The sequence below is a fragment of the Mytilus edulis genome, chromosome 6 (assembly GCF_963676685.1).
Source record: "Mytilus edulis chromosome 6, xbMytEdul2.2, whole genome shotgun sequence".
Lineage (NCBI taxonomy): Eukaryota > Metazoa > Mollusca > Bivalvia > Mytilida > Mytilidae > Mytilus > Mytilus edulis.
The window spans coordinates 85,609,743-85,631,376 of NC_092349.1; the positions used below are offsets into that span (position 1 = coordinate 85,609,743).

The 21,634-nt window shown below is 31.7% G+C and overlaps 2 protein-coding genes and 1 long non-coding RNA gene across 7 annotated transcripts; 1 reads left to right on the forward strand and 2 right to left on the reverse strand.

Annotated features, from left to right (window-relative positions):
* Nucleotides 1-3,808: 3,808 nt before the first annotated feature.
* LOC139528761 (INO80 complex subunit E-like) lies at nucleotides 3,809-15,450 on the reverse strand. Its single transcript, XM_071324955.1, has 8 exons — nucleotides 15,325-15,450; nucleotides 13,828-13,913; nucleotides 13,083-13,153; nucleotides 11,945-12,055; nucleotides 10,905-10,995; nucleotides 5,624-5,681; nucleotides 5,164-5,308; nucleotides 3,809-4,211 (listed from the first exon to the last, which is right to left on the reverse strand). Exons 1-8 carry the CDS (start codon nucleotides 15,338-15,340, stop codon nucleotides 4,157-4,159), a joined length of 633 nt encoding a protein of 210 aa, XP_071181056.1. The 5' UTR covers nucleotides 15,341-15,450; the 3' UTR covers nucleotides 3,809-4,156.
* On the reverse strand, nucleotides 7,727-9,152 carry LOC139528763 (uncharacterized). Its single transcript, XR_011665672.1, has 2 exons — nucleotides 8,877-9,152; nucleotides 7,727-8,436 (listed from the first exon to the last, which is right to left on the reverse strand). It is a non-coding gene; the product is annotated as an uncharacterized lncRNA (long non-coding RNA).
* LOC139528760 (large ribosomal subunit protein eL6-like) lies at nucleotides 15,177-21,364 on the forward strand. Of its 5 annotated transcripts, none has more exons than XM_071324950.1 (6): nucleotides 15,177-15,197; nucleotides 15,993-16,088; nucleotides 16,975-17,115; nucleotides 17,561-17,609; nucleotides 20,206-20,390; nucleotides 21,174-21,364. In XM_071324950.1, exons 1-6 carry the CDS (start codon nucleotides 15,192-15,194, stop codon nucleotides 21,333-21,335), a joined length of 639 nt encoding a protein of 212 aa, XP_071181051.1. In that variant the 5' UTR covers nucleotides 15,177-15,191; the 3' UTR covers nucleotides 21,336-21,364. The 5 variants fall into 5 exon arrangements, with proteins under 5 accessions (XP_071181051.1, XP_071181053.1, XP_071181054.1 ...); XM_071324952.1 differs by lacking the exon at nucleotides 15,177-15,197 and adding an exon at nucleotides 15,400-15,418; XM_071324953.1 differs by lacking the exon at nucleotides 15,177-15,197 and adding an exon at nucleotides 15,426-15,437.
* The last annotated feature ends 270 nt before the right edge of the window (nucleotides 21,365-21,634 follow it).

Here is a 21,634-nt window from a genome sequence, read left to right on the forward strand (position 1 = left end):
ATATAATCTAAAAAATGCATTTTCCCCCTGTGCTCTATTTTTAGCCATGGTGGCCATGTTTTTTGACGAAACCGAAAATAAAACACAAACTTTATTCTAGACACTCAAAGGATCATTCAGCTTAAGTTTGGTTGGAATTGGTTAACTGGTTTCAGAAAAGAATATTTTTTAAAGTTAGAAAACATGATAAACAAATTGTGTAAAATTGTCCTTAAAGTGCAATAACTCTTTAAGGGGTCAATTGACAATTCTTGTCATATGAATTTATTTGTAGATCTTACTTTGATGAACATATTTACTGTTTACAGTTTATCTTTATTATTAATAGATAATTCAAGATAATAACCCAAAATTGCAAAATTTCCTTATAATTACCAATTCAGTGGCAGCAACCCAACAATTGGTAATTAGATTCATCTGCAAGTTTCAGGGCTGATAGAACGTTACCTTATGAACAATTGAACCCAATTGGTTTTTGAGATATAAGCCAAAAACTGCATGTTACCCCTATGCTCTTTCTTTATCCATGGCGGTCATGGACGCTAAGTGATGGAGCTAGACACACAATGAACTCTATTCATCGACCACCTTCAGACCCAGTAAATTTATGAACAAATAAGTCATTAAGTGGTTGTCGTTTGTTTTATGCGTTACATATTTGTTTTTCGTTCATTTTTTTACTTAAATAAGGCTGTTAGTTTTCTCGTTTGAATTGTTTTACATTGTCTTATTGGGGCCTTTTATATCTGACTATGCGGTATAGGCTTTGCCGTTGAAGGCCGTACGGTGACCTATAGTTATTAATGTCTGTGTCATTTTGGTCTTTTGTGGATAGTTGTCTCATTGGCAATCATACCACATCTTCTTTTTTATATCACCATCGTATGACAATTCCTCTACATGCCACATATTCAGAAGCAAGGTCAACTAAAAATTATATTTTGAGGTCAAGGTAATATACCAAGGAACACACTGTATCACGATGGCACACCTAACATGCATGTCAAGAGTCAAATAGTCATAGTCTTGTCAATAGTTCCATGTTCAAAATACACACAGCAGTCCTGCACGAAAGTTCATCATGGTACATGTAACAATGTCTTTTGTCATGATGCACTACACATGCCAAATACACCTAGGTCAGAGACAGAAACACAAGACATATAACTAAACTCAATTGAACAGTACTTGTATTGCAGGACACTACAATTGCCTTCAACATAGAACATAAACTCTTGCAACACTGCAAAGTTAAAACCTGTCTTTCACAAAAGTTTGAGCAGGATTCTTTGCAACAATTATCTTAATGTTAATTGATAATCGAGTCGTGCAGTTATGTCAATAAATTAAAACGGTAAGATAAGACATTAAAACACTAAAAACTAGGGTTGACCATTAATTTCTAACCTAACCATGTGCAAGTACTATGATAAACTGATAGAAACACATGATACAGTCATGAAATTGAATATTTGAAATAGTAAGACCAGAACAATACAAGACCGAGTTGTTAACAAAAATACAAATTTTTAATCACAATGCACAAATAAGGAACCGTATTTATTCATCTAAAATGTACCCTTGCATTAAACAATGCAAATTAACACTGCATATTTATATAAACGATCAAGAAATTAATCAGAAATAAATAACTTTAAAAAAAGAAAGTTCAGTGCTGACACTGCCACAGACACCAATGCTTTATCTACATTGTAGCTAGACAAAATGATTTTAAAACAAGGAATTATTTAAATCTGGAATAATTTTGAATGCGCTCATAGCTAAAGGGGTTAAGTTAGTTCGTACTGATATGATAGTGGAAGTAAAATTAACCTCAGCCATGCATGCATGGTTTACCCTATTTAGTTGGGTTAGTTTTCATCATACATTTCTCATCAATTTTCCAAAATTAAACATTATTCCAGATTCAAATAATTCCTTGTTTTAAGGGTATTTTTTTGTTTTTACTGTGTCTTATTAAGGGGACAGTAGAAAACTGCTGTTTAAATCTCGCTATTTGATTAAAAAAAACAACAATCATGAAAATCCAGCACAGCATTACTTCAACATTTGGTTAATATGAAAAGACAATGTATCAACATCAAATTTTACCCCAGATTTATAACAAATCAGTATAGATAAAGCCTTGATTATTGGTTCACATACTTTTAAATAAAACAAGAGGCTGTCACAAGGACAGCAAACCGGATTTATTAACATTTATTTGTGTCCTGGCAATATCACAAGAACCATTACTGATGAATGTGAAAGTGAAAATCGTCAATATCAAATTTGACCTCCATTTTGTCATCAGTATCAACATATTAAAATTTGAAAAGCTTAGATTGAATGGTTCATGAGTAAATGCAACAACGTGAATGGAAACGCCATTTTACGATCTCTCAAGAACCATAACTCCTGAACGGTAAAAGTCAAAATCGTCATTATTGAACTTGACCTCTATTTTGTCATCAGTAACAACATATAAAAATTTCATAAGCTTTGGTTGAATGGTTCATGAGAAAATGCACGGACACGACTGGAAACACCATTTTTCAATCTTTCAAGAACCATAACTCCTGAACGGTAAAAGTCAAAATCGTCATTATTGAACTTGACCTCCATTTTGTCATCAGTAACAACATATTAAAATTTGGGAAGCATTGGTAGAACAGTTCATGCGTAAATGCACAGACACGACTGGAAACTCCATTTTTCAATCTTTCAAGAACCATAACTCCTGAACGGTAAAAGTCAAACTCGCCATTATTACTCTTGACCTTCATTTAGTTGTCAGTAACAACATATTAAAATTTTTAAAGCTTTGGTTGAACGGTTCCTGAGTTAATGCAGGGACACGACTGGAAACTCCATTTTTCAATCTTTCAAGAACCATAACTCCTTGAACGGTAAAAGTCAAACTCGCCATTATTGAACTTGACCTTCATTTAGTTGTCAGTAACAACATGTTAAAATTTTAAAAGCTTTGGTTGAACGGTTCATGAGTTAATGCACGGACACGACTGGAAACTCCATTTTTCAATCTTTCAAGAACCATAACTCCTGAACGGTAAAAGTCCAAATCGCCATTATTGAACTTGACCTTCATTTAGTTGTCAGTAACAACATATTTAAATTTTAAAAGCTTTGGTTGAATGGTTCATGAGTAAATGCACGGAAAACATTTGATTGCCACCCGCCTGACCGACCGCCCGACCGACCGACCGCCGTACATCCCCAAATCAATAACCGACATTTTTGTCACAAAACTCCGGTTAATAAAATGATGAAATACAAAACCCTTATGATAACTTGGTTAAGATTGGACCAGTTTAGTGGAAGCATGATAAATGCCAAGTTGTAGAACTGTTTACCCTTAAAAAATCATCAAGAGGGATACAAGCAAATGAAAGGCATAAAACAATTACCCAACCTGACCACCAACAATATATAAGGCAGCCCAAATTTTGCAAGAAGAGGGCTGATTTGATAGGTTTTACAATACATTGAAGATTTAAATGACAAAGAAAACAGAAATATGTGCCTATGGACTTGCACTATGCCTTTCTAATGTTTGATTAACTGCAAATTCAGGGTCAAAACCCTAATTTGGCATTTATTTTAAAATGAAAATGAAAATGTGTAATAATTTTCATGTTGATGTAACCAAAATTCTAACTTGAAACAGAAAAGAGGAAAGGATGGAAAAATTAGCAGATGCACATCCTTGAAAACAAAATGTCTGCTGCTATCATACTAGGTGAAGCATAGATAAAATCAAAAATTATATTGTAAATTGCAAAATTAATCAATTTTATATCAGTTTATTAAAAAAGTACACATAACTAACACAACAGATTATGAATTGTATAGTTAGTAACTACACTTAATTTAATGTAACAGTTCTACTGTGTTAAATAAAATAAACAATGTTCTCTTTCATAATCACTATTAAAAGAGGAGTACACCAACGCACTTAAGCATTCCAACATAAACATTTCATGTTTGTTCAGTCTTGTCAGGATTTTAATGAAAATAAACACATAAACAAATACATTTTGATAACTATGTACTTGAACACATCTGGCATATAATCCAACATGGTATAAAATCAAACATGGTAAATAATCCAACGTGGTAAAGAATTCAACGATTTCTATTGTGTGTCTATCACTAAATCTGAGTCATCATCATCTCTGTCATTTCCTTCACTGAAAATAAATAGGATTCATATATAAATAAATAAATTTGGTGTTTTTACTGTCTTCTGATTGGTTAAAATTATTAGTTTTATTTTCAATGTTGTCAATTTTGATGGTGACACGCCCACTCTGACTTTGTGTATTCATACGCCAACATGTGTGTACGTTGTTATTGTTAATATAAATAATATAAAAAGTTCTTTGAGCCTTATTTTTGATAAAAATTTATTTATAATGAATGGCAATAATTTATTTTGATTTTATTGAACCATAAAACTAATTTTTGACTCTTCTCATTTTACATAATCTGCTTCGCGGATTATTCAATGTGAAGTGTCAAAAATTAGTTTGATGGTTCAATAAATTCAAAATAGATAATAGCCATTCATGAATTATTACTTTGAGTTTCAAGGCGCAATTCTCATAAGTAAGTCGCCTACCAAAACCAATAACAAGAACTTCGAAATTATCAAACCCAAATAGCAAGAGGTTCTCTTAAAAAGTAAAATCCATGATGAAAAAGGGTGGTTTATGGTCTACAATTTCACAATACTTACATTCTACATGCACTGTTAAAAACCTAATGCTAAGAAACTACAAATGTATTGAAATATGAAAAGAGGCAATGTTTGTTGTTCCAACCCACAAGATAGTAGTTTATAGAAATATGTGCCAGCCTACTCAAATTGCAAATTAAGTGCATAATCAGGGTGGGAGCATGACAATGTGATATCAATATGAACCCTGCTTTGTCATGCAGGTTTGTACTAGACCGGCTAATGAGCCTGATTTTTTATGTGCAAGTTCAAAAGAAGCAACAAATACAAATGTTTAAGTCTTTGGTTTGAACCTGCCAATATAAGACCCACAGCATTCCTACACTTGAGACGATCAGGCTACCATGATCAATTGAGGCAAGAGTTGTTGCATGAATGTTGATGTCACTTTAACAGCATTATACCTGTCTTGATTAGAGTTATCATGGCTGAATATCTCCATTGGTAACATCATTGGTGCCTTCTCAATACCAAACGATATCTGACGAGATTCTAGTCGCTTTTCTACTTCTTCTCTTGTTAACTGTGGCTCTTGATGTGATAATTTACCTAACAAAACATTATACAATACTTAGAATTAATATTTCCAATCAATGTCACAGAAGCATAAATTGCCTACAATTTTAGTTGGTGTTTATAGCTTTTAAGTGCATATTCTTAATTCCTTTTTATTTCTATTCATCCTAAAATTGGTGATTCATTTACAAGTCACTTCTGGCCATGGAATTTTTAATGGAATTAAAGTAGAAAATAAAATAATCTCTTTTTCCTTAATCTCAGATTGTTTTTGTACATCAGAGGAGTCAATTTATCGGTTTAATACACACAAAACACTTTACATGAGTGAGTTTTAAATACACAAACCTCCTTTCCCTTTCTTTGCACTTGGTTTGGATCTTTTCTTCACAGGTTCTGATGAAGTCTAAAATTCATCAAAACTAATGATATTATATTTCTTTGATTATTAATATTCAACCATTTTCTTATACAGACCATCCTTAATTAACTAAAGGCAAATATTTCTTTTTTTTTTATATTTTTTAAAATCATATACATCATTGAGCTGTACTTTTACAATGAGCAAAGTATTATTACTCTGATATCTGTTTGTTGTAAAATGCAAAAATTTAATTTGTACAATATTAAGCGACTAATTTCAATATCATTCTGCTAGAATGATATTTAGATCTATTGTGTTAAAACATAAATAGAGAATATCATATGGCTTTTTCAATATCACATCCGTATCAACCCGAGACACCATTATAATCCCAAGAGCTCTGCTCGAGGGATTATATTGGTTGAGGGTTGATACGGTGTGTGATATTGAAATCAAAGCGCCAAAGCGCTGTAAAGGCAGTTAATTACAGGTTGTGTGTATTTCTAGTCCAGTTATATCATTATCTTCCATAGAACAGAGGTGGTTTGTAGTATTTAAGATTTAGAGTTCTCTTGTACCTAGTTCACCTATATCTATAGTCTACTGTTTACAGTATATTTTCTGTACCTCGCCATGAAATGCATTTTTAAGACATGAGAACTTTTCCTTTTTAATGTAAATAAAACTATTTTTAATTATTGATTATATACACATATTCAATTACTCCTATCCTATGAAAAATAATTCACAAAGATTGACTAGTCTCCGTTCTGTGTGTATTGCTAGAACATCAAGTAACATAATGGTTAATGTACAAAGAAACATGTCAACTCTTTTGAAGACAGAACTTTTTTAAAATTCTCCCTCCAAGCAAAATTATTTTTCAGTATAAACATGATTAAGTTATCTACCTGTATTAATGACCTAGAGACTCTCAAGAGCCTGTGTCGCTCACCTTGGACGGTCTATGTGCATATTAAACAACGGACACATATAAAATGACAAAATTGTGTTTTTGATGATGGGGATGTGTTTGTAGATCTTTCTTTACTGAACATTCTTGGTGCTACAATTATCTCTATCTATAATAAACATGGCCCAGTATTTACAGTTGAAAATATTTTTTAAAAATTAACAAAAAATACAAAAATTTATGAAAATTGTTAAAAATTGACTATAAAGGGCAATAACTTTTTAAGGGGTCAACTTAAAATTTTGGTCATATTGACTTATTTGTAGATCTTACTTTGCAGAACATTATTGCTGTTTACAGTTTATCTCTATCTATAATAATATTTAAGATAATAACCAAACTCTGCAAAATTTCCTTGAAATTACTAATTTGGGGGCAGCAATCCATCAACGGGTTGTCAGATTTGTCTGAAAATTCCTGGGCAGATAGATCTTCACTGAAGAGACAATTTCACCCTATGTCAGATTTGCTCTAAATGCTTTGGTTTCAGAGTTATAAGCCAAAATCTACATTTTACCTGTATGTTCTATTTTTGGCCATAGTGGCCATCTCGGTTGGTTGACCGGGTCTAACCACACATTTTTTAAATTAGATACCGCAATGATGATTTTGGCTAAGTTTGGTTAAATTTGGCACAGTAGTTTCAGAGAAGATTTTTTGTAAAAGTTTATGGACGACGAAACCAAGTGATGAGTCAGGTCAGGTGAGCTAAAAAGGAGTTTTTAATCAAGGTAACAATGACATCTGGTGGCCATAAAAGCTGTCTCATTAGCATTTTAACCACGTCCCATATTTGTTTTTAAGACAATAGAAGAAAATTATTCAATGCAAAAACAAAACTTACTTGTAAATATGAAATTCTCTTTACAGTATGAGTTTTTCTCATTGTTGGAGATTGTACAGTAGTACAGTCCTGTAACTGCTTATACCCATTTCTTATCCCCTTTAGTTTGATAAACTCACAGAATATCATATATTTACATTGTGCCACATCTCCTTATTTTTATATGCATTACAATAACATGAACAATTGTAATTCAAATCTATATATCAAAGCAAAATGAATTTCACTACTTTCATTCATGCATCCTTTGGAAAAATATAAGTTCTAAAATGACACAATATATGTTTATTTATATAAAAATAATATTTAGTTTTCGACTCTTAACAGGTATAAACAAGAATGTGTCCCCAGTACACGAATGCCCCACTCGCACTATCATTTTCCATGTTCAGTGGACCGTGACATTGGGGTAAAAACTCTAATTTGGCATTAAAATTAAAAAGATCATATCATAGGGAACATGTGTACCAAGTTTGAAGTCGATTGGACTTCAACTTCATCAAAAACTACCTTGACCAAAAACTTTAACCTGAAGATGGACAGACGGACGGACGAACGGACGAACAGACGAACGGACGCACAGACCAGAAAACATAATGCCCCCTACTATCGTAGGTGGGGCATAAAAATGCACAGCTGTGTCATGATTTGTGAAATCTGTGCTGAAAACATAGGCATTTATGGTGTTTGAGTAATTCCATCTGTGAAGCTCAACATTAGCTCGTCAGTTGGTGGTGGACAGTTATAAATCTTTCCTGCAGGATGAATGTACATCTGTTCAGGAAAACCAATTTCACAAATCAAAACTTTCCTCTAGATTTCTCCTACAATATTCATCCAGTTTAGTTCTTTTGGTTTAACGGGACACCGTCCTGATTTTTAATTTTGTAAACCATTCAGTCTCTTGCTTACAAATGGTGCATGAAAATAGGATGGGAATGCATGGCAGTAGACAAGTCTCTATAAAGTGGGTATGTGCCCTGAAAAAAGTTTTATAACATTAGCTTTTTTGAAACTTGTGAAAGACTTGTGCAACACACATACCTAAATAACTATAACATAGGTGGAGAGCATCATTCATGTCAATGTTTTGTTCCTGTTTACATTGTCATTGATATTTTTCAAGAAAGCCCGAGGCATAGCTCATGAATTCTTGTCATTACAACCGAAATTTACATAATTACTGCTAAAATAATTATCAGTATAATATATCTCTTGTAGAAAAACCATACAATTGTAGTATTAACCAAAAAATGTCAAACAGATGATATTGAATCGTAATCCCAAAAGTTATGACGTCTTGAATTCACCCCCCTTTTTATTCTAAAACGATAATTGCGGTTGCAAACAGACTTTGGTTTACTTGCATGGCGATTATATAAATAACAGTATATATTTCTTAAAGAAAATAAAGTTTTACCATGAATAGTTTCCTGAACGTAGTCGTTTTCAGTAAAATGTGCCTTGCAAACAACAGCTGATTGATATGGGTTCTACGATTGCATCGCACATGACAATCTACGTTTGAGCCATGGCGTTGATCCAACTTTTCCTTCTTATTAAGTCATTTAGAAATGCAAGTCCTCCTCTTAAATGACATTCAGGTACACACCAACAAGGACTAGGCATCGTTAATTGTGTGATTGTTTTGCAGTGCAAAAACGGAAGTTAAGGACGGAACTGACTGGTCTCACTAATAAGAGACAAGAAGAATTTTAGAGACAAACAGCGACAAGAAGTTTAATTTAGTGACGAAGCGACAATAACTAACAAGGGACAAGCGAATCGTAATTCTCTCATGAGGCTATTCTCATTTGATGTGATAGGGTGAAGCTACACCTATCAAATATGTCCCTATGAAAAAGAAGAATTTCACTGTTAGAAAGGAAATGATATTGCATGGTTTTGATTCAATAAATTCTTTAAAAGGAAATTGAAATTTTTTTTGTTTTGATGGCCAATTTTTAGCGTGTGCATAAAATATATTTTTTTTTATATCTAATAAAAACTAATCCCTTTCTTCTTTATAAAAACATATTTTTATCTATCAATGTACAGTAATATAAAAAATGTTTTATAACCGCCCCTATAATAAAAAATAATGCATGTTTTTTTTAATATCTATGGGGAATAAGTTGTTGCAATGACATTTTTTTTTATTTATGTATAGTCGCTATATAGTCTTCTTGACGCTTCTTTTCGCTAAATTAATTATATTGTCGCTTCTTATCGCTATTTTAATTTTATTGTCGCTTCTTATCACTTTTTGACGCTTCTTGTCTTTAATTAGTGGAACCCTATTCAGGAACGATAATTTCATATTTTACATAACTGAGACCGAAATAACTATAACGTCATACGGCTTCACGTACAGAAATACTTTAAATTGTATATTATGCAATATAATTCACGGTCAGTCGACTTTTAATTATAATATCATGTTATATCAACGAGTGAAATGATTTTAAAATATCTTTAGATCGCAAATAGTACTCGAAATTGAACGGACCTCTTTCCACACGGAATTCGAATAATGATAGTTTGTAATCAGATTGACTGCTTATAATGCAAAAGACACATTAATAAACAGATTTTTAAAACGAACAATACACACGGATCGTTTCTTTATTTCCCAATGTAAATGAAAGGAACAAAAACCAATACATACCACAAAAAGTAGAGGAGAAATTTAAACATTTCCGGATCTATTTCTTGCAAAATGACCCCCAGCAAAGATTTGCGTAAGGAAAGATGAACCTCATGACTTGAAAGTCAGGCCTTAAAGCACTGCCTTTAAAAACCATATCATATACACTTTATTATATACATATACTTCAAGTAGATTTTTTTATGTGACATGACGTCATATAGATAAGGAGGTTTAAAATGACGTCATACAGATTATAGGTTTGACATGACGTCATACAGATTATAGGTTCGACATGACGTCATACAGATAAGGGGTTGATAAAGCCTTTGCAACAGTGACTACAATCGATGATGTGAGGTCATACAGATTAAAGGTGTGTTAAAGCCTTTACAACCGTGCTGATATCAATATCATCACGGGTGGTTGATACAGCACGCTTGCCAATGATTTATTACACATACAATTTATCTGTATTTACTACTAAGTATATAATAATACAAACTATTACAAGTTCCAGAATTATTAAGACCCTTATACTTTAACAGTCCAGCTAAATGACACAATAAACCATGATCATCTGTTCAATGAAAAAATATTGAAATACATAATGGAGATTGATTTCATTCAAATTCTATTAAAATCAAGAAAAGTCCAGCAAATATCGTGTCAATTTCATTAAAATTCAATTGAAAACAAATATGACCATCTTTAAACATGTACAACATGGCAATATTCCCCCCCCCCCTCCTAAAATGTTCATTTTCATTCCCACTTTCAATTTATTCTAAACAAACTTACTGGTATGTTTGCTCTACTTTGTGCACTAGCTGCCATGTATAATGTGGGATCTGTACCAAACTCAAATCCTAAACTCTCCAGGGCTTTTCTCCTGTAACAAGGCATAAACATGCAGCTAAATCTTCATAATTATACATAATTCTTTATTTATATATAGAAAAGACACAAATTTACATTTTATTTACAGAAAAGCTTCATAAATGTTCATAACTTTATATTTATAGAAAAACTTAGTAAATGTACCTAACTTTTTATTACAGCAGCAAAAATATGAAAAGTCAGTAGCATGATACAAGATAGGTTCAATAGGACATAGATACAAAACGTTATCAAAGCTTTTAATACATGAAATATAGGTCACATCAAATGACATTTGCTCTGTAATACCAGCTTTATCTTAAAGTAGAACACTGCAGAGTTAAACTTGAAGCACCATACTTAGAAATGGATCCCCTTGCAGAACTTCACAAAAATCTTTAAGTGAATTAAGTCATATCATGCAAGTTATAGAGACCAAAAACGTGTTAACAGATGTTACAATAATATACATGTACAAAAATAACTGTTGTGGTAAAAATTAAATCATTGCTTATTTTTCAGAATTGGGACATAATAAAAAAGAATCCAAACTGGACACAGGTACATACATGATACAAGCATGAATCTTAATGGCCCTTGCATGATGCAGGGGTGCATAAAGTCAAGATATAATGTGAGGTACCTTTAGTTTACTTTTACTTTTGCCCTAGCCTTTGATTGAGATAAAATACAGGTAGTGTATAACACAATGATTTTTATTTTCATTAGTGCCAAATATCATGTAGCTCTGATTGGTAGTCAGTAATGAAAAATGAGATACATTGAGTTTTTATTCCTTATCAATACTTATGTACTCAGTTCTTATATTTGCTATTTAAATAACAGCAAATATAATAAAGACAGAATACAGCACTTACTTTAACCTAAAATGTGTCAATCATTTTCTGCTACAGTGTATTTAGATAACAACAAATATGATGGTGAAGGCATAAAGCACTTACTTTTTACCTGCACTGTGCCCATCATTTTCGCTATCACTGGATGCTGTAGCATCTGAATCATCTGATGAATCGTCTAATTTTTCATACTGTAGCAATCTGTCTAGCAAGAAACTGAAAAACAAAAATCACATTGTAACAATCTGTCTAGCAAGAAACTGAAGAAAAAAAAACATAGTCTAGTTAGAAGCTAAAAACAAAGTTTATACTGTAAAACCTGTCTAGTAAGAAACTAAAAACAATGTTTATACTGTAAAACCTGTCTAGTAAGAAGCTAAAAACAAAGTTTATACTGTAAAACCTGTCTAGTAAGAAGCTAAAAACAAAGTTTATACTGTAAAACCTGTCTAGTAAGAAACTAAAAACAAAGTTTATACTGTAAAACCTGTCTAGTAAGAAACTTAAAACAAAGTTTATACTGTAAAACTTGTCTAGTAAGAAGCTAAAAACAAAAGTTTATACTGTAAAACCTGTCTAGTAAGAAACTTAAAACAAAGTTTATACTGTAAAACCAGTCTAGTAAGAAACTAAAAACAAAGTTTATACTGTAAAACCTGTCTAGTAAGAAGCTAAAAACAAAGTTTATACTGTAAAACCTGTCTAGTAAGAAACTTAAAACAAAGTTTATACTGTAAAACCTGTCTAGTAAGAAGCTAAAAACAAAGTTTATACTATAAAACCTGTCTAGTAAGAAACTTAAAACAAAGTTTATACTGTAAAACCTGTCTAGTAAGAAACTTAAAACAAAGTTTATACTGTAAAACCTGTCTAGTAAGAAACTGAAAACAAACTTTATACTGTAAAACCTGTCTAGAAAGAAACTTAAAACAAAGTTTATACTGTAAAACCTGTCTAGTAAGAAACTTAAAACAAAGTTTATACTGTAAAACCTGTCTAGTAAGAAACTAAAAACAAAGTTTATACTGTAAAACCTGTCTAGTAAGAAGCTAAAAACAAAGTTTATACTGTAAAACCTGTCTAGTAAGAAACTAAAAACAAAGTTTATACTGTAAAACCTGTCTAGCAAGATAATGTAATTTTAAAGTTCATAAATTAAAAAAAAAAAGAAAACATGCATTGGCCTATAAATTATATTTTTATATATATTTAAAAGATAAGAAGACTGGTTGTATTTGATTACCTTCTATCTCTAGTGATCTTTAGAAGTTTTCTCTGTGATTTCCTTAACTCTTCTAAGAAGCACTCTTGTTCCTAAATAGAATTCAATTATCATAAGACTCCATATCACAAAAAAATTTACAAAAATATATCCACAAAATGACAATATTTTGTTGTAAACAGTTCACATTCATTTCTTTTGACAATTTGGTTTCATAGCTCTAGATAATTGTCTAGATAATATATATATATATTGTTGGCATTGTGTATTATTTGTTTTAAAGTTTCCTGCATGTTATATTTTGTTGGTTTTCCTTCTTCCATTGTTTTATATGTACCACAGGCATGATTTTTGTTCCACAGAATTTGGTAACTGTAAGCAGACCTTGTTATACTGAGGCAATCAATATGTTTTAATTTTTGTTTGGAGTCATTTTATCAATAAAAGTATAATATATGGAACTAATTGTACATTTTTTGTGTACTTGCACAATTAAATATATTGAACCAAAATAAATTACATGTTTCAATTCATATTAAGAATTTTACTTTATCTTTCATGTGTAAGACAAACATAAATTTATTAACAAAGATTTGCTATTATAGTACATGTATATATATAATTGAGAAAGGAAATGGGGAATGTGTCAAAGCGACAACAACCCGACCATAGAGCAGACAACAGCCGAAGGCCACCAATTGGTCTTCAATGTAGCGAGAAATACATGTATGATGTGCAAAATCTCTTTTTCATAAAATGTACTCACATATACCAAAAACTTTAATTTCTTTTTCAGTGCTTTGTATTTTTCTCTATATTCAACCTGGTGTTCTTGGTGGTGAATTTGTCCTTCTGAAGAAAAAAATTTACTTTATAATCAAAAATACAGTTTGCACAGGAATATCAATAAATTTTAAAAAGCTCCTAAAGTGAAATGATTATTTGATTAGATCTATGGAACTACATTGTACCAACAAAAAAATGAAGATTGACCTACACAGAAGGCCTGCAACAAATAATTCTGACAGAAATAAGAGTATCATACATCATTTTGCGAATAATTTAATGAAGATTAACTACATATATCTAAGTTTCAGTGGGATAAACATATAACAAAAGTTCATCACTGAGTGCCACTTTTCTAAATGTTAGTTGGGTACATGTACATTTTTGTATCTTGTGTTATATAATTAAGTATGTATGTAGGTATTTTTTTCAGAGTAAGAGTTTAGACTGTGAGTGACTGTGTAGGATGCAAGATAACTTGTACAGTCCACAAAAATGTCAACTCAGACCATTTCTAATGCTACATTAACTCAAACAAAATATAAAATTAGAGTTAAATTTAATATTTAATGATACAGACATTGTCTTTAGAGAAGTCATACATTGTGTATTGTCTATAGTGTAATGGAAAGAAAAATGGGAAATTTTGGACTCCCTTTTACAAATGATGTAAAAGAGACAGTCACAGTTCTGGATCACACCTTAAAAGACTTGGGATAAGTTGTATTATAAAAAAGAAGATGTGGTATGATTGCAAATGAGACAACTCTCCACAAATAAATACTTTTATTTGAACCTTTTTGTGACCGAGTCCCTGTCTTCTTGTATATATAAACTCTTTGTTTTACTTGATATTCCCGATTTAGTATACACATTAAGGATATAATTGATTAACGGCTTTTAAAAAAGTATTTCTTGACGATCCCTGCCATGTGTTTGAATTTTATTTGAAAAATACCGAGCACGCAAAATAAGACTTTGAAAATCACGACGCACGTAAAATTAAATATGCAGAACACGTTGAACGAGGCACCCGTCTTGCACGACTGAACGTCAAATAAAAAAGTAAAAACATGTTGAACGTGAAATAAAAAACGGTGATCACGTTGCACGAAAATAACCCTTTACCACCCTCCTAAAACACTTTTATGACTATGTTTTTATAATAACATCAATTTGTACTTCCTTTACTATTTATTGACAAAAGCCTAATCAATACTTATGGTCATCAAAGAACAAATAGCAAGTAATTAACAGTCTTCTTTAATTTTAAAATTAATCATTTTCTGAAACTACAACTACTTGAACAAGACTCCAAGAACCAAAGGCACAGCCTGAAAGAAGATGATGGTGTGCAGAAAATAAGTCTCTGTCTTTGCATGTTGTAAAAAAAAATCCCTTGGAATTAATGAATCTTATGGTTAACTAATAACTTATATACTGCTTGTTTTAAAAGGCGAAAGAATTAAGAAAATACCTGGAATTGGCATCATGATGTGATGGTAAACATTAAAATTTCGATTTTCTCCCTTTGATACTTCCTGTCGTTCTTTTACTTCCGGTTAACCAAAGTAAGCTAACGAAATAAACGTGAATGGAAAATAAATCGAAAAACATCTCAATAAAGACCGATCATCAATCCTAATTTAATAGACGATCATAAACTTTGAAACCTTTTCTCAGTAAAGAAGATCTTTTATTCTCCAAATCAATCTGACTTGCGTGAAGATATATTTACGTAGCTGACCTGTCCAACATAAACATACATTCTGTACAACTGAACTGAATGTGTATCTTTATTGTGAAATTCAACCTTATTTATGATATATCATAGGATAAACAATTCGTTTCTGCACGAGTTTTCGATCTTGGGTTTCTGGGATTACCATTTCTCACTCCATAGCTTTAATATTTACAATCCATTTGTTAAAATACAATGTATCAGCATGCAGGTCCATGGTGTGCATGACTATTTCATCTGACTTTTTGCACAAATAAGATGCAACTTATGAAGGTTCTTTGACGACTTTTGAATTAATGGACTTTCCTAATAATTTTCTACATAAAGTGAGAGGGTGGTAAAAAGTTTGTTTATATATATATATATTTAAATTCTTGTTTACCTTGTATGTTTTATTCTTTCAGATGGCACCAAAAGCGAAGAAGCCGGCCCGTATGGTCACCAAAGAAGTTGGTGGGGATAAAAATGGAAAAAAACGTTTAGTTAGGATTAACAGATTGGTAAATATTTTTTTGAAATTTAGATATATATATAAATGCATACCAGACATAACACAGTTAAATTTTCAGGATTGTAATTGATAAGGAAATACAACAAAGTCGGAAAAGATTGATTGCAATTGAGATTTCTTCTTTTTTTTCCCCTAGAAGGATGAAAATGTAATTAATCAATTTTGGTTGAAAATTCAACTTCAAGTATTTTGGCCCTCAATCAATTAATATATTTCTTATTTTCACTATAAAATTATTTCCAAAGTGTTTCATACATGTTGTTTCCAAAGTTTAAAAAATAGTTTTGTAAACCATGCATGAAAACTTCAGAGTGAATTGACAATTTTACATGTTGGATGGAAACTATAATTTTTACAATCCAATCTCCTTTATGTCGAATGCTCTGATAAAATGATGTAGAAATGTATTGTGTATGTCATCCCTTTTCTACACTTGTCTACCCTAAAGATTTGTTACCATATCTGTAAATTCAATTCTGGTTTAATTTGTAAGGTTCGTCTACTATTTTTTTCGTCTTGTAAATGTATAAATGCATTCACTCAAACAAGACCTTTTAAAGGATTTAATATGAACATAGATATAGGAAGATGTGGTGTGAGTGCCAATGAGAACTCTCCATTAAAATAACAATTTATAAAAGTAAACCATTATAGGTCAATGTACGGCCTTCAATACGGAGCCTTGGCTCACAACGAACAACAAGCTATAAATTAAAGGGCCCCAAAATTACTAGTGTAAAACCATTCAAACAGGAAGACCAACGGTCTAATATATATAAAAAAAACCTGAGAAACACGTATAAATTGCATAAACAAACAAAAATTACTGTACATTAGATTTATTATGATTTTACATGATATCATTTTATTTTCAGCCAAGGTTTTATCCAACAGAAGATAAACCAAGAAAACTGAGATCCCGTAGGAAGCCATTCAGTCAACACAAACACAAGATTAGGTCCAGCATCACCCCTGGCACTGTTCTCATCATTGTGGCTGGACGTCATAAGGGAAAGGTCAGTTATATTTAAATTGAAAAGATATATTCATTACTCAAGTATAGATTTTGGTCACATTTCAATATTAACATGATAAATGACAATATATCAAAATGGGTCTATTTCTGCAGTTGTTGGTGTAAAGCACTAAGATACAACAAAAAAAAGTTTCAGTTCTTAAAACCAATATTTAAGACAAGTTTCAAATAATAATTTTGATGATTTTCTGAATGAAGGGGCCGAAATAGTGTTTCATATACCTTTTAGTTTAACAATAAAATTGAGAATTGAAATGGGAAATGAGTCAAAGAGACAACCCGACCATAGAACAGACAACAGCAGAAGGTCACCAACAGGTCTTAATGCATTCTTAAAATATATTTTTTTCAAAATTTTAAGATTAAATAAAGTAAAAGTGGCAAATTTAGATTTCTTGAACCTCACTCTATAATTTCTTTTTCAGAGAGTAGTATATCTAAAGGACCTACCATCTGGTCTTCTCCTTGTTACTGGTATGTATATATAGTAAAATATCTTTCTTCTGATAACAAAAATCGCAGATTGATTTAAAGATCTAGAATGTCAATTCTAGTAATAGTTATTAACTGAAATCATCAACCCTTCTTTGTTTATGTTCTTCCTCAAGTCCAATTTTATTGACAAATATTTGTGTAGATGGACTAGTTACAAAAAGTACTTAAAAGTTAAATCCAAATCAGAAATTTTATGCATTCTTACAAAAAAGAATTTGTGAATAATCTTGTAACTTAGCAGAAAGGCTATATTTGTTTAAACCTGTAAATATCAACTGTATTCACTATTTGTATATAACTTGTAACATATAAAAAATCAAGCAATTTAAAGACAAGTCTAACAAAAAAAATACATATTCAAAGTTGATGCCATTGGCCACTCGTCCAATGCCCAAGACTAGTAAAATTTATTAGGACTGGTAAGTTTGCTAAACTTTGTTCAGCAAAATAAGAAAAATGTTGGAATTTTAGTCTTAGAAGTAGAAGTCACAAAATATTTTGGTGCACTATTCATTTAAAAGAGAGCTGTGATGTCTATCAGGGGTCACCACACCAGGCGAAGTGAGCGACAAAGTCGCTCTAGGTCTCCCCACTTCGCTCTAGAGAAGCTCCAGGGAGAAGTTTATGTCGCCCTCGATTTTCAGTAAAATTCCCCAATGTCGCCTCATGATTTTTGAGAAATTCTCGATTCAAACGTAAATGACCGATATTGAAATACAAAGCATGTTTTCCCCAAATTCAGAACTGATTTCTCCGGGATAGTAACATATTTCAACATAAAAATTGCTTTACCGGGTGTACTACAAGCAAGAGAAAAGAAAATCTCGATTTTGTTATGATTGTTTATTGTCCGCCATCTTTGTTATTGAAAATTGTAGATGGCGCTATTTCATCTTTTCAACTCTCATCATTTTAAAACCTAATCCATATTGATACATGTATGTACTATTAATTTTGATTTTCTTATATTTACTGACAATATGTGATGCCCCATAAAAAAATTCATATTTCTTTTCAAAAACTTAATATTATCAACTGGTATCCGCTTGTATTTTTGCTATGTTACGTAGTTTAGTACACTGCCGGGGAACCAACACAACGATTATAAACTACAAAACGCAGTCGGTTTTTCGTTCAGGATTTTGTTTTACAGACTGATACATGTGCTTTGTTTCAGCTAAAGGTCCTTTAAACAGTATTTCAATGAATATCTGCTCATTAATTTGATTAGGATTGGCAATATTTACTTCCAAAGTCGTATATTTTTGAAAAATATAAAGTAGAATTTTTTACGCGGATCGCACCGTACTTGTTTTTGATTTACAAGTACCTATTCAAATCCGGTTATGAAAAATACGACTTTTCCGATGTGACTTTTTGTGATTTAGACTTAAATGCCTGTTAATCGTTAATTACTTAGTACGTTTAACCACTTTAGGTGTTTAAGAATCAATTACATACATTTCTAACGGCAAGTTGATTTTGGAAATCGGCATTTCCATGGAAATAACTCAAACATGTGCGATTACATGTACACGATTTGAAATTTATAACAGTTTCACTTTACGTTTTCAACACATGTCAAACAGTTTTCTCTCTGATTTCTTATTAAATATTATTTTAATAACAAATACATTTTTGAATCACGATCTTAGCTATGAAAGACAGTGAAACCGTATTTTAACTTTTCTTAATTGATAATTATTTTTGTTTTAAAAGGTTCTTAGACTTGGTTTAATTTTAAAATCTTTGAAATGCAGCATAATTTGATCCATGTCAAATCTTCAATTCATCCAGACCTACCAGAATAAATATAGCTCTTATGCCATTAACTTATAGTCCTTATGTCATGATATTTTTTGACACATGTACACATGTAAATAAAAAAGTATTTCAGACTACAAGCATGGCAAGACAAGGACTTACAAAATGTTACCTCCTTTGCAATTGTCATGCAAAAATGATTCAAATAGTAACAAACAGACAAAAAGGATAGATTCTTTGAAGATTTTGTTTATAAAAAGTATAAACGCGATCTGTCGATTTTCTCTGAAGTCTCCCTGTTGGGCCTTCACATCTCCCTGAAGTCTCCCTGTTGGGTCTTCACTTCTCCCTGTTTTGCTGCCAGGGAGAAGTGACTTCTCCCTATAATTTTGAAGTGTGGTGACCCCTGGTCTATGTGAATTTCTTTTAATTATTCTATTTTTGGGCCAGCTGTTCATATAAGAGGGAGGGTAGGAGGGGTCCTGATCCCGAAATCCCGGACTTAAAAACACCAGATCCCGAAATCCCAGCTTAAAAACACAAAATCCCGAGGTCCCGAAATTCGAAAAAAAGAATTCCCGGATCCCGAAGGAGTCAATCCCGAAATCCCCAGCTTAAAACACCCGATCCCGGAGTCCCGATAAAGGTCCTACCCCCCCTCATACAAAAGAATATTGCAGAGCTCATAATAATCACAAGTGTAAAGACTGCATTAAAGAGCTTGAATTTTCACAAACTTGCTGTTTATTTTTTATCCTTATTCACATTTATATGTAGCTAAATTATAAAATTACATTATATTATGTTTTAGGACCATTCCATTTGAATGGTTGTCCTTTGAGGAGAATAAACCAACAGTATGTCATTGCCACTAAGACAAAGATTGACATTGGATCCATCAAACTGCCTGAGAGAGTAAATGATAAATACTTTGCAAGACAGAAGTTGAGGAAACCAAGACACACTGAAGGAGAAATATTTGACACCAAAAAGGAGGTTTGTACAGTACAGTTTGTTGCTCACAGTTGATAGTTGATCATAGAAAAATCCAATCTGTTTTAACTTATCAATTTGGGTTCCAATTCTGTGCATGTTAAACATTGGGTTAAAAATTCATAATGAAATGTCAGTCTTATTTTTTATGAAATGATTGATTTTAATATATCAGATATATAGCAATTTAATTATCTTGATTTTTAACTAGCAATAAGTTTTACTCTTGTCCATCCATACATCCCCACATTGGTTTCTGTTCTCTTACTTCTGAAACGTATACACAATGTTCATTACATGTCATCAGAACACAGATAAAAGTTTGAATTTTGGTGGGTCCTACAACAGTTCTAAAGTTACTTCCCTTTTCAAATAAAAGAAATGCTGATTTGTTCATTTCCCTTATCTAACTTTAGTTTGGCATAAACAAATGTTATGAAACTTCTGCAAAATGCTTATTGCCACAAAATCAGATCAAATACAAATTTGGGATGGCATCACTTTTATCGTTCTTCAGTTATGTCCCTTTATAAATTTAAATGTTCTGCAGGTGGGGGCATCATCTGTAAGTCTGAAACTGATGAACTTGTTTGCAATGGGGTTAAACATGCTGTGTCAGATCTCAACCCTCCCCTATACCTCTAGCCAATGTACAATAAACAAACACATGGCAATACGTACAATAAAACTGTTAAAAGAAGTCTGTATGATGTCAGAATAGTTAATAAGTATGTTTTATGTGTTTTACAATCCGAATAGTTAATAAGTATTTTATGTGTATTACAGGTGTATCAAGTAAGTGATGAGCGTAAGGAGGATCAAGTTTCTGTAGACAAACAAGTCCTGGATGCTATCAAGAAGAACAAGGACAAGAAGTACCTGTTTGGTTATCTGGGAGCCATGTTTTCATTACAGAACAGACAATTCCCACATCAAATGGTCTTCTAAACAGCTTTCATTAAATTATCTTGAAGAGATTTCTAGTTTTGTGTTTATTGTAAAAAGAAAAAAGGGAAGGATGTAAAGTGAAGTGAATGTACACAAAACAGAATATTTATTTTATACTGAGAAATATTTAAAAGGAGGAATCAATTATATATTTGGAAACAAAGATAAGAGCTTATTACTGGCAGTTAATTAAGGGAGACAACTTGATATAATTGCCATTGAGACCAGTATACACACCAGTTTAAAATTTCTTGATATAAGCAACTATAGGTCACTGTTCAGTGTTTTATTTACAAAGA